The sequence below is a fragment of the Stenella coeruleoalba genome (assembly GCF_951394435.1).
Source record: "Stenella coeruleoalba genome assembly, chromosome: 13".
Classification (NCBI taxonomy): domain Eukaryota; kingdom Metazoa; phylum Chordata; class Mammalia; order Artiodactyla; family Delphinidae; genus Stenella; species Stenella coeruleoalba.
The window spans coordinates 13289422-13304558 of record NC_137159.1 but is presented as its reverse complement, the minus strand read 5'-3'; the positions used below and the strand labels follow the sequence as shown (position 1 = coordinate 13304558).

Here is a 15137-nt window from a genome sequence, read left to right as displayed (position 1 = left end):
ACTCTGTTTTTGCCTTTCTGTAATATGAGGCTAATAATATTCACTGTCCAAGACTGTGCGGCAAACAAATGATGACACTGACCTCAGACCTTCTGAGAAGAAACAAGTGGAGGCTCTGTGAGTGGACGCTGAGGCCCTTCTGGATGTTACTGTTGGGCAAACACACAGATTCAATATAAAATAGATGTATTAACCCTCTCAACGGTCCTGTGAAGGAGATACCTCTATTATCCATTTTATCCGGAAGACAGAGGCCCACCCAGGGAGTTTGTACAAAGGGGCCACGGTCGCAGTGCCTATGGGTCACCCCAGGTGGGGGCAGTTGGAGGTGAGAGTGATGTGATAGGGTGAGTTGGCATCATCTTTGGGGCTGAGAGGGAAGAGGTCCTTGTGCTTGGTAATGCCCCACTTGCTGATCCCAACCTGGAGCAGAGGCATCCCTGCACTGTGGTTTGCTTAATGCCTTTCGAGAGAGTAAACTGGGGAGGAGGGGACCCCAGCATGCTTGCAGCCTCGAACCTCCTTTTGTTTGCTTGTTTGTATTGTTTTGGTTTTTTAGCCGCATCTCGGCCTGCGGGATCTTAGTTCCCTGACCAGGGATCGAAACTGCATCCCCTGCAGTGGAAGCACGGAGTCTTAACCACTGGACAGCCAGGGAAGTCCCTCGAAGCTCCTTTGAAGTGCGGTGGAGTGGGGGCCGCGAGTCTTGATGCTTGTTGGTGTGGCTGGAAAGCGCCCAGGGCTGGAAGGGCAACGGTGTAGGGGAACGGACTGTAGTCGTGCCCCCAGGCCTGAGGCCTTGAAGGGAACTCCCTTTGACCACTTGACCATGGTTGCTCTGTCCCTTCTGTCAGTCCAGAAGCACCACGGTTTTGAATGAGGCCCTGGTATTTTCTCCTCCCAGCAGGAGCACAGGGGAGACGCGGGGTGAAGGAGACAGTGGCAGGGCTGCAGCTTCTCAGCCCGGGACAGGGAAATTGCCCGCTGCTCTTCCCAGAGGTGACGTCATTCTGCCTCCCTTGGAGGAGGCTGGCAGCTGCGTGAGGGAAGCTCAGTCCCTTCCTGTGGACCTTCCCTACCCTGTGTACATCTGTTCTAGGCCCTACCATGCTTTCTAAGGCTCTGAGTGGGTCTAGTCATCTTAGTATCCTCAATGCCTAGCACAGAGCCTGCTGCCCAAAGGGATTTGCTGAGTCAGTGGATACATTTCCAAATTTATGTTCGAAGTCCAAGGTTCCAAATCAGCATCTCCAACATCTGACTTCCCTCGGGCCGCTTCAGAGCCTGAGATCTGGGCCTCTGATCTGGCTGCTGGCTGATCCTGCAAAGGAGGACATGTCAAGGAAAAGTGACTTCTCTCTGTTTACCTTCCTGGAGCCCTGGACACAAAAACCAACCTCAAGGAGTTTACAAATAAAGTGCCTGAAGAGAAGAAGGAAGTGGGTGGCAGGGCAGGAGCCTGGGTTCTAAGCCCAAATCTGCAACCAGCAAGCTGTGTGGCCTTGGGCAAGTCACTTAACCTCTCTGTTTCTCATCTTCAAAATGGAGCGGTATTATAGTAGGTTAAGGGCAGGTAGGCTGTGACATCAGATGGTCTGATTTTGAATCTCAGTTCAACCACTTACCTGCAGCAACCACTTAGATTTTTGACCTTGGCTTAGTTATACAAACTTCCTGGGTCTCAGTGCTCTCATTGGTGACATGAGTGACAGTATCCACTTCATAGAGTTGCTTTTTGAAATTTAATATATATATTTTAGGACTGTGCTTGGCACCTAATAAGAGACTTATTATTATTGTAATGTTTACCTTTTTTAAAATGATAAAGGACTGTTCTCCAGGCCTCCCAGGGTTTTGGCGATGATCCCCCAACATGATGAATAAAAAGGTAGGGAGGAATTCTGTAGGTATCAGGTCTTTTTTGACCTTTTTTTGTTTTCAAACCTGACAGGAAATTCCTTCTTCTTCCAGCGGTGCCAGCCACCCAGCCACAAGCACAGCTGACTGCTTTCCATGACAAAAGGCAAGGCCACAGGCCCCCAGGTCTCTACCCCAGAAACCAGCAAATCCCTGCCTCAGGAAACCACCACGGATTTCTTTTTCATGAAAAACCTCAAGGTTTCATCTACTAGAGCAGCTCAAGAAGATAAAAAACCAGTTTGATTCTGAAGATGTAGGCTCTTTCCAAGTTCTAGTAAGTCTCAGAGAGGCAGAGAAGCACAGCGTGGGAGTTTCCTCTGAAGTTCAGTGATGTTCCTTCTTCCGGGGTGTGTGTGTGGGCACCAAAGCTTGGCCCATTTTGCCTGGAGAGCCCTGGGGAGCTGGGGGAGGAGTTAAGGGGGCAAAGGTGCCCAGTTTTCAAAGCCTCTGGGCTCCCCGGCTGCCTTTTCCCAGTAAGTTCAAGAAGATAAAGGATGTAAAAGTATCAAGAAGGAAACCTGAAACCTGCTTATTAGTTTTTCAAATTCTCCTTTACCCCTGTCTTATTCTAAAAGGTACACCAGGTCCTAGAAGGTCGAAAGGCAGCTTGTTTAAGTTATACATGTGCCCAAAGGTCCTCAGCCTCGGCTGCAACTTGACACCAGGCCCTAGACTCTGGGAGAACCCCAGAGAAAGAAGGGCGCTAAACTACATGGGGATGGAGGGGGACGTCTTCTTCTCTGTATTGTCCCGAACAACGGAAAGTGAAATCTAGCTCAGGTCCAGAATTCCTGACCTGGTTCCCAGGCAGAAAATGTCACAGATGCAGGAAATGGGTGTCAATTGGAGTGCCAGTGCAGACTTTGACCTGGAAACATCACAGGCACAGGCAGCTTTGTCTCTCTCCCTTTAATCCCAGGCCCAGCGGGAGGCAGTTCCCGGATGGAGACCTGCCCTGGGCACAGCTTCTTTGGTCCCCAGCTCAGCTCGGGGGACTGAGCCACCCTGCTGCCCTTTGCGGTTGTCTGGGAGATCAGAAGTGGATTCTCCTCTTCGTCTTTGTTCTCATAAATGCCGTCGTTCTGGCATTTCATAGCTATCAAACACCCAGATTTAGTTGCTTCCAAATACAGGTTAATCACATTCTTTCAATGTATCTTTCTTTCCAAAAAATCCTTATAAGTCTGTTATCCGCACCACCATCCCTATCAAATAATAATAACCCAGATAGTTTAATTTTGTTTGGTCAGAATTATTCCCAGCCGAGGTCTCTATTAATAGAGAGAGATGCCAAGAAGGAAGCTCCCATAAGCCTGTACAACAAGCAACTAGAATATGGCGAGTCTGCCTCCAATGCAACCGGCAAACAGGCACCTCTGTTCTGAGAAATGCCACAATCGTTGGGCTGCTTCTACTCACAACTCATGGAAGAGAAAAGCCGTTTCATAGGACAGACACTGTCCTGTACCAGAGCCCAGAGGCCTCATTCATTCAGGGCTCCTCTGCTAGCCCTAGAGCCTAGGACTTTGTGTGGGGTAGTGAGGGGTCTCCATTTCCTCCCTGGCAAATTGTGGGTGTTGGTCTAGATCAGTGGTTCTCATCCAGGTCTAATTTTGCCCCCCAGGGGACATTTGTCAATGTCTGGAGAAACTTTTGGTTGTCACACATGGCCAGGTCCTGGGGGGGGGGGAGGCAGGAGGAGGGGGAGTGCTTCTGGTATCTAATGGGTAGAGACTAGAGATGCTACTAAACATTCTGTGATGTACAGGGCAACCTCTACAATGGGTTATCCCTCTCCAAATATCTATAGTGCTGATGAAACCCTAGGCTAGAAACCTTATCTTTCAGGTTTCTTCTAGCTGGGGCCAAGTTCAAGTTTCCTAGCAATTTCCTTGGAAACGATGGGCTGCCCACGGCCCCCTTGAGGACCACAACAGCCAAAGCCAGAGCTCCCCCTGAGGAGTGCTGCTACCTCGTGGGGCCTTACAGCACCATTTCTTTCTGGAACACAAATTATCTGGTGCACTGAAACTTAGTTTAAACTAAATGACAGAACCGTTACTCTGTTAAAAATAAATAAAATGCTCATATGCCTAGAGATCCTCCAGAACTGTTTCATTCCAGCCCTTTAGGATAGGATGTGTGTAGGTGGAACAAATCCAATTAAAAAAAAAAAAAAATCAATCGCTCGCTCTCTCAACGCACAAAAATCCCTGTAGCAGCCTCCAGGCCATGCCACTTATAGCTCTATTCCTTTAGGAGAAAGAAGTTAAAGACAGAAAAACAGTAATGCCTAAAAGGTAGCCATAAGTCGTCCCACTTAAAGTTTATTTCATGTGAGTTCCAGCATGCGGTGTGCTTTTTTGGGGAAAAAAAAATGTCCCAGTTCACATTATAAATTAATTTACAAATATAGAATTGTGTTAGAAACAGTATTTATAAAAGTCCATACAGTTTTTCACATAGAAAAATATCTATAGAAAGCGTTTTTTTGTACACACAATACGGCGGTAGGTAGTCTCTTTGGTTGTCCTCCTGCATGATATTTACAAAGTAATGGTGATGTTATTTATACCGCAATAGACTATTTTAAAAAAATAATTTTCTGTATGTATATTTCAAACTTCAAATTTAACAGTGACGCTGTGAGAGTCTCAAAAAAGAATACACAGGGAAAAGTTAAAAAGTTTTTTGCAATGAATTTGTGTTCCTTTTTCTAAAAAAATTAAAATCCCGAACCAGCAACGCTCCCATCAAAGACCAAACAACATCGTCCGAAAAACAATTCATAGGACATTATCTTCATCTTAATACATCGCTATTCCAATAAAATCACCAACTATCTGCATGTTAATCCACACTTTCTGGATAAGTTCAAACAGTGGCTGCATGTCTGCCATGTACAGACATTCTGTTGGGCACCAGGACGGTGACCATAAAAAACTATTTAAAGGAAGATACCTCTTGAGAAGTAGAAGGGAATGTTAAAAATAAATTACATAAAAAAAATTTTTTGACCACAAATGTCTTATTTTTAAAAACTTATAAAAATTCCATTTAAAAACTACTTTGAATAAAATTCGAAAACTTTGTTTCAAAGACGAAAAATCCAGGACAAATGCTAAAAGGGATAGGATGCCAATTAATTAGGATGGTCACCCCAAACCTCAGAAATATGGCAGCAGAAGTAAGACAGAGCTGGTGTCCAACCTCGCTGCTCAGAATGTCTCAAGTGATACTGATTTCAACCAGAATCTTTGGTCAGATGAAACCTAGCTCATTCCTACTCTTTAGACACCATGTCTGCCTAGGCATGTTGGTGCCTATGCTTTTCAGGAACTAGAACACACTAGAACACAAAGCTTACAAGCACTGACTCTGGAGCCAGACCCCCTTAAAACTGGATCCTGGTGAGAGTTCCCTGGTGGCCTAGTGGTTAGCATTTGGCACGTTCACTGCCGTGGCCTGGGTTCAATCCCTGGTCGGGGGACAGAGGTACCGCAAGCCACACAGTGAGGTCAAAAAACAACAACAAAACAAAACAAAAAACCCTAAAAAACAAAACACACACACACACACACACACACACACACACACACACACACACACACACAAACGGCCCAAACTGGATCCTGGGTCCATGACTTACTATCTGTACGGCCTTGGGCAAGTTAACTAACTTCTTGGCAGTTCACTGCCCTCATACAGAAAATGAGGGGGAGTAACAATACCTCTCTCCCAAGGTTGTTGTGAGGATTAAACGAGCTAATATACGTCAAGTATCTAGAACAGTGCCTGGCACACAGGGTGTGCTTGGGCGGTTCCATTGCTATTAGTATCTGCCACGTACCTGACACTGAGTATAGACAGAGGTGATTTGTGAGCTGCGAAGAGCTCAAGGATTTGTGGCGCTTCCTAGCACAGTATCCGAAAGACTCTCAGTAGCCACAAATAAGACAAATGGAGGTTTCCTATAAAAATCCAGGTCTCTGGGCTTCCCTGGTGACGCAGTGGCTGGGAATCTGCCTGCCAATGCAGGGGACGCAGGTTCGGGCCCTGGTCCGGGAGGATCCCACATGCCACGGAGCAACTAAGCCCGTGCTCCACAACTACCGAGCCTGTGCTCTACTGAGCTGCAACTACTGAGCTGCAACTACTGAGCCCGCGAGCCACAACTACTGAAGCCCGCGCACCTAGAGCCCGTGCTCCGCAACAAGAGAAACCACTGCAATGAGAAGCCCACACACCGTAACAAAGAGTAGCCCCTGCTCGCCACAACTAGAGAAAGCCTGCGTGAAGCAATGAAGACCCAACGCAGTCAAAAATAAAAATAAATAAATTCATTAAAAAAAAAATTTTTTTAAAAATCCAGGTCTCTGACTTTTCTAGAAAAATCAGAACGCTGTCAAGCAGGAGATAACCAGCTGCCCACAGCAGCCTTCAGCTCGAAGGTCCCAACCGCTCCCAACTGCTTCCAGTGCCAACTGTTATCTTTTTCCGACCCAATAACTTAATTCACTTGTTTTTGTAGCCGGTCCCTGGACCCATTTGAGCTTGTGACCCTGACATACAGTGATGAACAAACACATGTGGTCCATGCCCTCACAGGGCTCACGGGTATGATCCCAGAACAGAGTGAGCTGGATTTCTCTCCAGAGAAACCTGTCAAAGTTTGCCGGGTTGTAGAAACAGTTACCTACTGCATCCACGCTACTCCAAGTGTGGTCAGTGGACCGCAAGCTCAGCCGGGAGCTTCGGAGAAATGCGGAGTCTCGGTTCTTGCCCCAGACCTACTGCCTTGGAATCTGCATTTTCCACAAGATTGCAGGTGTCCATAGTCAAGTCTGGGAAGCGGGGGGTCTATACCTCGGAGCCCTCCCGGGGGTAGATGAGGCTGTTGACCATGCTGAAGTTGTAGAAAGGGGTGCTGAAGGGGCTGCTTGGTCCCCCGCTGGTGCTGGCAGGGAAGGGGCTGTAGTAGGAAGACCTCTGGCTGCTGCCATTGCTGGTGCTATGACTCAGCTGCAAGGTGTCTGGCGAGGCCTCCGGGACGGAGCTGGGGGGGAACGCGACGCCCGAGGGAACCTGGGTCCCCTGGATCCCTAGGGGGCGGCCGCCGGGGAGCACTCGCTGGGTGCTCCCACTGCTGTTAACACTTAGCGTGCCGAGGCTGCTGAAGAAGCTGTTCAGGCAAGGGGTGGAGGAGAGCACGGACCCTCCTGGGGAGGAGGCGGTACTCTTGGTGCCCTCGGGAGGCTCTGGGGACTGAGAGGGCCTCAGCAACGCCGGGGAGCTGTCTCCTTCCGGCTTCCCACCCACTCCAGACCCCAGTCCCGGGGAGAGCCCTTCTTCTGTTTTCGAGGTCCCCACGGCCACCGTAGGGGTGCTGCTGGCTTCCGAGCGGCGCTTTCGCTTCCGACGGAAGTTCCCGTTGTCAAACATTTTCTCACAGTTCGGATCCAGGGTCCAGTAATTACCTTTCCCTACGGACATGAGAAAGAAAGCTGAGTCAGGGGAGGATGCGGTTCAGGCTCATGTACTCAGATTCGCATGTGATAGGGTGATAGGGGGCTGGTGGGCAGGCTCTCGTGAAACTCCGACAGATGCTCAAACCACTCTGCTGTTTAAATGCATCCTTTTGTGGGAGATGGCACTAACTGAGCCTCATCTATCTGTGGAGATAGGGATAAGAACAGTACACCTCACAGGTTGGCTGTGAGGGTTGAATGACAGATCTCCGCAAAGTAGCCACACCACAGTGAGTGAGTGAAGAAACAGTATCTGTATCACTTGCTGAAAGGGAGCAATACTTGCCCCCCAAAAAATACTCCACTGGAAAAAGGCAACCTCCAATACCCAACCCTCTGCCTTGCCGAACAAAATCAGGTTATAACTGGGGAACTGACTGGTTGAACAATGCCTTGGATGGATATATTTGGAGTACAAGGAGGCTCCACACCCCTTCCTTGCCTAGGGCAGGAGGCACCCCTGCATCTCTTCCAAGCTCTTCCTCCACCAGGCCAGTGTCAGAGATCAGGGCCCCATTTAATGCATGCAATGCTAGTCTTCTGCTTAGAAAATTTCCCTCCCTTTTGAGCACAATGGAAGTAAAAGAGATCTATCGTCTTGGAGGATTTTATCTCCCAACAGCTTTTTTCACTTCTGGTAAAAAGAATCTTTGGCATTTGCAAATACTGTAAAGCGCTTATCCTGTAGTGAATTCTCTGCATGGATAACTTCAGTTACTCCTCACAGCTCTTTGGAGACAGGCAGTATTATGGCCTCCATTTTTCAGATGGGGAAACTGAGGTGCAGATTGGTTAGCAACCTGCCGTCTTTCCAGTTAGCAACGGTAGGTAGGGCCAGGATTTAAGCAGGCTGGCTCTAGACTCAGCATTCTTAACTACTAGGACACATTCCCCCATATCCATTACTTCCACCTACACATTTTCTGCAAGTAGTTGCAGGAAAAAAACTTATTCATATATCTACCATCTAAATAACAATACCTGCATCTATCAGGATATTTATACTGTGTCACCTTGGTACCAAAAGCTTTTTTCTTTTTTTGGGGGGGGGGGGTGCCATGCCGCGTGGTATGCTGGATCTGAGTTCCCTGGATCAGGGATCAAACCTGTGCCCCTGCAGTGGAAGCTCGGAGTCTTAACCACTGGCCCTCCAGGGAAGTTCCTGGTACCGAAAGCTTTGATAAGACACTGGCTAGAGGTCCTCGACCTTTTTAGAAAGTCGAGGAGTATACATGACAATTGACATGATCATCTCAGGTGACTGAGAAGCCAGATCTGGAAGATGTATCTTCTAGAACTGCATGCTCTGTCCAGTACAGTAACCACTAGCCAAACGCAGCTGCTAAGCACTTGAGAAGCGGCTAGTCCCAAGTGAGATGTGGTGTCAAACACACACATAGGAGTTTGAAGACTTAGTACCAAAAGAATAATGGAAAGTGGCTCACTGATAATTTTTTATATTTGTTCTATGTCGAAATGAAATTAAAAAACATTTTCACCAGCTTCTTTTCACTTTTTTCACGTGGCTACAAGACAATTCACAGCGACGTGTGGGTTGTACTGTATTTCAAGTGGAAAGCACTGCTCGAGAATGACTTTAAGTACAAATATTCCAGGGCATTCACAGAATTTACACAAAATCCTGGATCTCTGTAGAGGGCAACTGAAACAGTTTTCTCTTCCCTTTTTCCTATTTTAATTTTTTAAATTAATTTTTTAATTTTTTTAAATTTTTTTTAATTTTCTTAAATTTATTTAATTAATTTTTAATTTTCCTAATTTCCGACTCTCCCCTCACACCCCTAGTCCTGGGCTCCTTCTGAAAACCTCAGGTAAGATTCTGTTTGTCTCATTTTTGAGCTTTTCTCCACCTCACTCCTCAGGTTAAGAGGGAAACCACTAACGCGCCACGGTAACCCAGCCCTCCTCACCCCCGGCGTTAGATCCGAACGAAGCAAACTTGGGGTTTTCATTTTTACATTTCTAAATACATAAGGTTCCCAAACCACAATCTGCAGGACCCAGCTCAAGCTCCCTGATCCCTCGACCCCCGTCTCGCGATGCCCGTGCCACCATCCTCGAATCATGTCTTAAGGTAGGGACAGTACGTGTCCCACGAAGGGCACAGTGAGTCTCTCTGGAACCCGAGACAGGAGGAAGGACATCTACGGACAGCGTGTTCCAACTCCCGGTCTCTCCCCACCTCTCTCGTGAAATGTAATGGGATTCTCAGCTCATCTGAATCTTTACAGCCATCCCTTATCTGAGAGCCCACCCGTGTTCTTATTCCTAATCCACCTCCCTGCAACTCGACCGGCCCTTCCAACGGCCTGAGGAACATCACCCAGGGGCGGCTCTCTGCTTGAGGATTCAGGTTCTTTACCTTTAACCCTAACTGGCCAGTCTCTGCGCGTGTGTGAGTTGGGGGTGGGGGTGGGGGGTAAGGGACCGGCCGGGAAGCATCTGTCCGCCCTCACCTGGGTCGTCCTCGTCGCGGGGCACCTTCTTGAAGCAGTCGTTGAGCGACAGGTTGTGGCGGATGGAGTTCTGCCAGCCGGCCTTGCTGCGCTGGTAGAAGGGGAAGCTGTCGGCCACGAACTGGTAGATATGGCTGAGCGTGAGCTTGCGCTCGGGCGCGCTCTGGATGGCCATGGCGATGAGCGCCGAGTACGAGTAGGGCGGCCGCACCATCTTCATCAGGTCCTCGCGGTTGGCCATGGACAGCCAGCTCAGCTCCCCGGGCGCCGCGGGCCCGGCGGGCGAGGCGGGCGCTGCGGCCGCGGGCTGCGCGAAGGGCCGCTGCGCGCAGGCGAAGGTGCCGGCGGCGGTCGGCGGCTGCAGGAAGGGCCCGGGCGCGCCCCCGGGGGGCGGCGGCGGCGGCGGCGGCGGGGCGCCCAGGTACGCGGCGGCGGCAGGGGGACCGCCCACGGCCGGCCCGTTGAGCCACAGGTAGGGGTTGGCGGCTGCGGCCGGCGGCGCGGCATAGTCGGCCAGACCGTAGGGCGCCCGGGCAGCCGGGGGGGCGCCCGGGGCGGCGGCGCCCGGGGACAGGCCGGGCTGCGAGTACACGCCGAAGTTGTCGCCGCAGTAGAGAGCCATGTCGGCGACCGTCGGCGGGTGCGGCGCGGCGGCGGCGGCGAGGGGCGAGCGGGGCTGATCTCGCCGCTCGGGCGAGAGCATCCCTTTGGGGGCCAACCCTGCGGCCCCGCCTCGGCCCTGGCCGGGCGACCGGTATTCTGGGCGGGGGAAGGTGCGCGCGGAGCGCCGACAGGCCGGCTTCTTATAACCGTCGGCGGCGCGACTCCTCCCGGGCAGGTCCCGGGGCTGGGCGGCGGCCCGCGGGCCGCGGCTCTCCACGCCCCCGCCACGCCCCATCTGCCCGCGCGTCCCGGCCGAGCGCGCGGAAACCTCGCGCCGCCCGCCGCGCCCCGCCCCGCCCCGCCCCTGCAGCCCCTCCTCGCCGGGCCAGGGGAGCCCCGGGGGCCAGGGGAACCGGGGGAGGCTGGCGCCTGCAGGATTCGAGCGAGGCGCTCCCCGTTCCTAACCACCGTGTCCTCAGCACAATAACGAAATAAAATAACGAATATCAAAACAAAGAGATCACCCGAGACGGTAGTACTGTTTTCTAAAAAGTCTGTAAGTTAACTCTGGGTGGCCGCTCAGGCCACCTGCCTAGCCCCCTTTGGTATTTCGACCTGGAGCTATACCTTTTGTCATCGAGTTGCCGGATTCACGTCCGGTCTCGACCGATCGGCTCACAGTCGAAAATAATAGACGTGATTTACAAGTCTTTGGGGTATACGAAAGATATCCCTTCTCCTGGGGAATTCTTTGAAGGGAGGGACTGAAATCGGTTTTTAATTTCTCTAACCACGTCTCTAAACATAACGATAGGTTCGTTCACATTCGGGAAACATGTTCATTTAGGTCACGTTTGCGCAGTCTTTTGGTGTGATTTGTTGTCTTTCAAAACAGAAGGGTGAACGTTTTCAAAGACATTGAAATGGGGGGTTCGGAATTAGCATTTTAAAGCCAACTGTAATTTAAACTGTGCAAGAAGCGCTCATTTACAAAAACGGTCTTCACGAATTACGGTAGAAGACTTGCCCTCTACTTTTGTAAGTTTTCAAATGCGGCTGCTGCCTGGAAAAACAAACAAAACCAGTGAAGTACTGTGTGGAGCCCACGTGCCACGCGATCGTTACTTACTGGCCCCGAACACCGATAAGAAAACTGTTTCTTTTACAATTAAAACGATTCCTAAATATGTTCTTCAGAAGTGACCGGTCTGAGATTCTCGTTTAAGGGAGAGGGTGGGGGGGAAAGATTTTTTTCTATTAGCCAATTGCAGACTGACAGTTCAGAATATTTAATAATTCGGAAACCCCTCCCCTCCACCACCCCGCATTTATTTTCAGGACAAAGTTAGTTATATACTTTCAGGAAAATGATCGTCTTCTGCTACCTCACTTCGTAAAAAATGAAATGCAGAAAACATTTAACGAGCAAATTTTGGTTCCTAAAATGCAAATCACACTTCAGATGTAACATTTTTCTCGTCTTTTGTGAAACCGGAAAGGAATTCTTGTCACGCAATTTCTTTCAATCTCCTTGCAGATGATATAGAATGGAATAGTGTTTGCCTTGGTCGTATTTTGAGTTAGGTTTCCTAGTTTAGATAAGCACCGTGCTTTTGTTTTCCTTCCCAAATAACCCAAACGAAGCTGTTTTGTCTTGCTATTTCTCTTGCGATGTTAATAAGGGTGACAGCTATAAGGAAGGAAAACAATTTTTAGTAAGTTATAATGCCCCAATTTAATAATTTTTCGTAAATTTAAAATTTAAACTAAAAAGAGAAAGTCCACAAGAAGAGCTGGCAAACCAGATGGCAATAAATTAGGAAAAATTTGAAACCATCTCCCCCTTAGTAATTGATGTCCTTAAGAATATAATATAATGCCTTCCCTTATTTTTTAGCAAATTGCTTACCCATATATACTTTGCAGTCCTGAAGGTTTGTTTTGTTTTGTTTTGTTTTAGTTTAACTCTTAACCCTATACTCCAAATTATCCTGAATGAGAGACCATGATTGAAGATTATTGTTTCTTGTTTGGGTTAAAGGTTCAGCCCAGTAGAGATATTTTGTTCCTTGACTATCTTTTGCGGACTTTTAATTTTATTTAAAAATCATGGAGCCACCTAGCGTCTCCTTGCCTTTGTTACAGCATTTATCCAGATAGGGATCTGTGAGGTGGACACCCCCTCTAGGGGTTTGGAAGTTATACTCTTTTCTATCTATTTTTTAAATCACATATTAATTAGATAAGCTTAAAACTATCATTGGTCATAATCTGAGTTTTTAATTCAAAGTTAAAATAGTATTTTAAATCCCCGTTTTTTTAAAAAATTAAATTTAAAAAGCAGTTGGTGCACTTAGGGAAAAAAAAGATAAAAACTATACTTAGGGGAAAAAAAGTTTAAAACTATGCTTAGGGACTTCCCTGGTGGCGCAGTGGTTAAGAATCCGCCTGCCAATGCAGGGGACACGGGTTCGAGACCTGTTCCGGGAAGATCCCACATGCTGCGGAGCAACTAAGCCCATGCGCCACAAATACCGAGGCTGCGCTCCAGAACCCGCAAACCACAACTACGGAGTCCGCGTGCCACAACTACTGAAGCCCGCACGCCACAACTACTGAAGCCTGTGCACCTAGAGCTCGTGCTCCGCAACAAGAGAAGCCGCGGCAGTGAGAAGCCTGTGCACTGCATTGAAGAGTAGCCCCCACTCGCCGCAACTAGAGAAAGCCCGCGCAACGAAGATCCAAAGCAGCCAAAAATAAATAAATAAAAATTAAAGGGGCTTCCCTGGTGGCGCAGTGGTTGAGAGTCCGCCTGCCGATGCAGGGGACGCGGGTTCGTGCCCCGGTCCGGGAAGATCCCACATGCCGCGGAGCGGCTGGGCCCGTGAGCCATGGCCGCTGAGCCTGCGCGTCCGGAGCCTGTGCTCCTCAACGGGAGAGGCCACAGCAGTGAGAGGCCCGCGTACTGCAAAAAAAAAAAAATAATAAATAAATTTTTTAAAAAACTATGCTTAAAATGTAAGTTTCCTGTAATAACGTTTTGTCAAATTCCCTTTTCACAAAAGAATATAATCGTGGCCATTGATTAATGTATCTATGCCACTGTTACATGTTTTCATCACTGGAAAATAAAACATTTTGAGAAATTATTCAACTCAAAGAAAACATCTCATTTATTTTCCACTGACATTTGGTAATATCCTTGAGGCTTCTTTGAGTGACAACAATGATTTATGATGGAATGTAGTTATTTTGTAACAAACACTGTAACAGAATGTAAAATTCCTTACACTCATTGATTGATAGCATCATAGAAACCTTGGCACATTAGTGTTTGCTAGTATTTTTCCATATTTACCGAGGGAGGAAAAGGTAATAAAAATTGGAAATAGCCTCAGTGGTCTTAATTCCTAATGGCTGTGACTTAGAACAACATTGAACTGTGAACAGAGTCAGTCCTTCCCAATTGCAGCATCATTGTTTACTTTGTATCATCTATGAAAAAGGCCACAAGCAGAAATTATGAACTCTACCCATGTCCCCCACCTGGCTTTCTACCTTGCACTATAGTTATTATACCTATCTTACCTCTTCTCATACATCAGAGGCCCTTTGAAGTTGAATCCTTATATGTAATTCCGTTTTTGAAACACCTTGCCCACCAGAGGACAAACAAATATCAATTTTTGAAAAATTCATACGTGTTGAATTAAGGAATGACTACTTACAAATGCCATGTTGGAATATAAATAAGCCCATTCAAGGATGAGTAAACACACACACACACACACAAACCAAACACACAAAATGGAACGTTGGGACCTGGGGAAAATTTCTATAGCAAAAAGGAATAGAAGCGTTACTCAGATGTGCAGAAAAAGTCCAACTCTGAAAATCATTTACTAGAGTGATGGAAAGAACATTTCAGAAAATATCTGCCTTTTTTCTTCAATAGACGTAAGACGGTTTGGCCTTTATGAAACAAGAAATCAGAGTAAGGTAAAAACCAAACTCTGGGTGCAAGTGGAGATGAAAAAGGAACAAGAAGAGGTGAGAAAAGAAAGCAAGAAAACTCAAATTGTAATCGGAGAATACAGTTTTTGGAAAAATGAGGTGAGAATAACTCTATCACGTAGGCTAAAATATGTAAGATTAATCAGTGCACTTATTGTTTTGGTGAAGATGGGATGGATTATGGAAGAAAAGATCTTGCGTCAACGGGAGCTGGACCCAGTATCTCATTCCTTACTTTTTCCAACTTCGGACCACTTAATTGGTTCTCCTTTTGGAGCTGGTAGTGTCATTAGTGCGGGGCACACTGAAGAGCCTCTGTCCACTCCCGGCCCCTACCTCAAAGGCTGCGACTTGCAGCTTAAAGCAGAACCCAGAGGTGCTGTCCGTTTGCTCCTTTAACAAACTTTTAGGGCTCTACTTACTGAATGTTAAGTGCTGGTGGGAAACTGAGGCAACTCTTTTCCCTAGGAGAGCAGGTTTTCCACCAATTTAGCATTTGTCTTCTTCTTTTTTTTTTTTAAACAGTATTTGAACTGGATCATTTTTTTCTTTATTTATTTTTGTCTGCATTGGATTTTCGTTGCTGCACGCGGGC

At 47.8% G+C, this 15137-nt stretch overlaps 1 protein-coding gene across 1 annotated transcript; it reads right to left on the bottom strand.

Moving 5' to 3' along the window:
• Positions 1-6780: 6780 nt before the first annotated feature.
• On the bottom strand, positions 6781-10562 carry FOXI3 (forkhead box I3; the record flags this gene model as incomplete). Its single annotated transcript, XM_079941175.1, has 2 exons — positions 9926-10562; positions 6781-7403 (listed from the first exon to the last, which is right to left on the bottom strand). The coding sequence occupies exons 1-2, from the start codon at positions 10545-10547 to the stop codon at positions 6781-6783; spliced, it is 1245 nt and encodes a 414-aa protein (XP_079797301.1). The 5' UTR covers positions 10548-10562.
• Positions 10563-15137: the final 4575 nt, after the last annotated feature.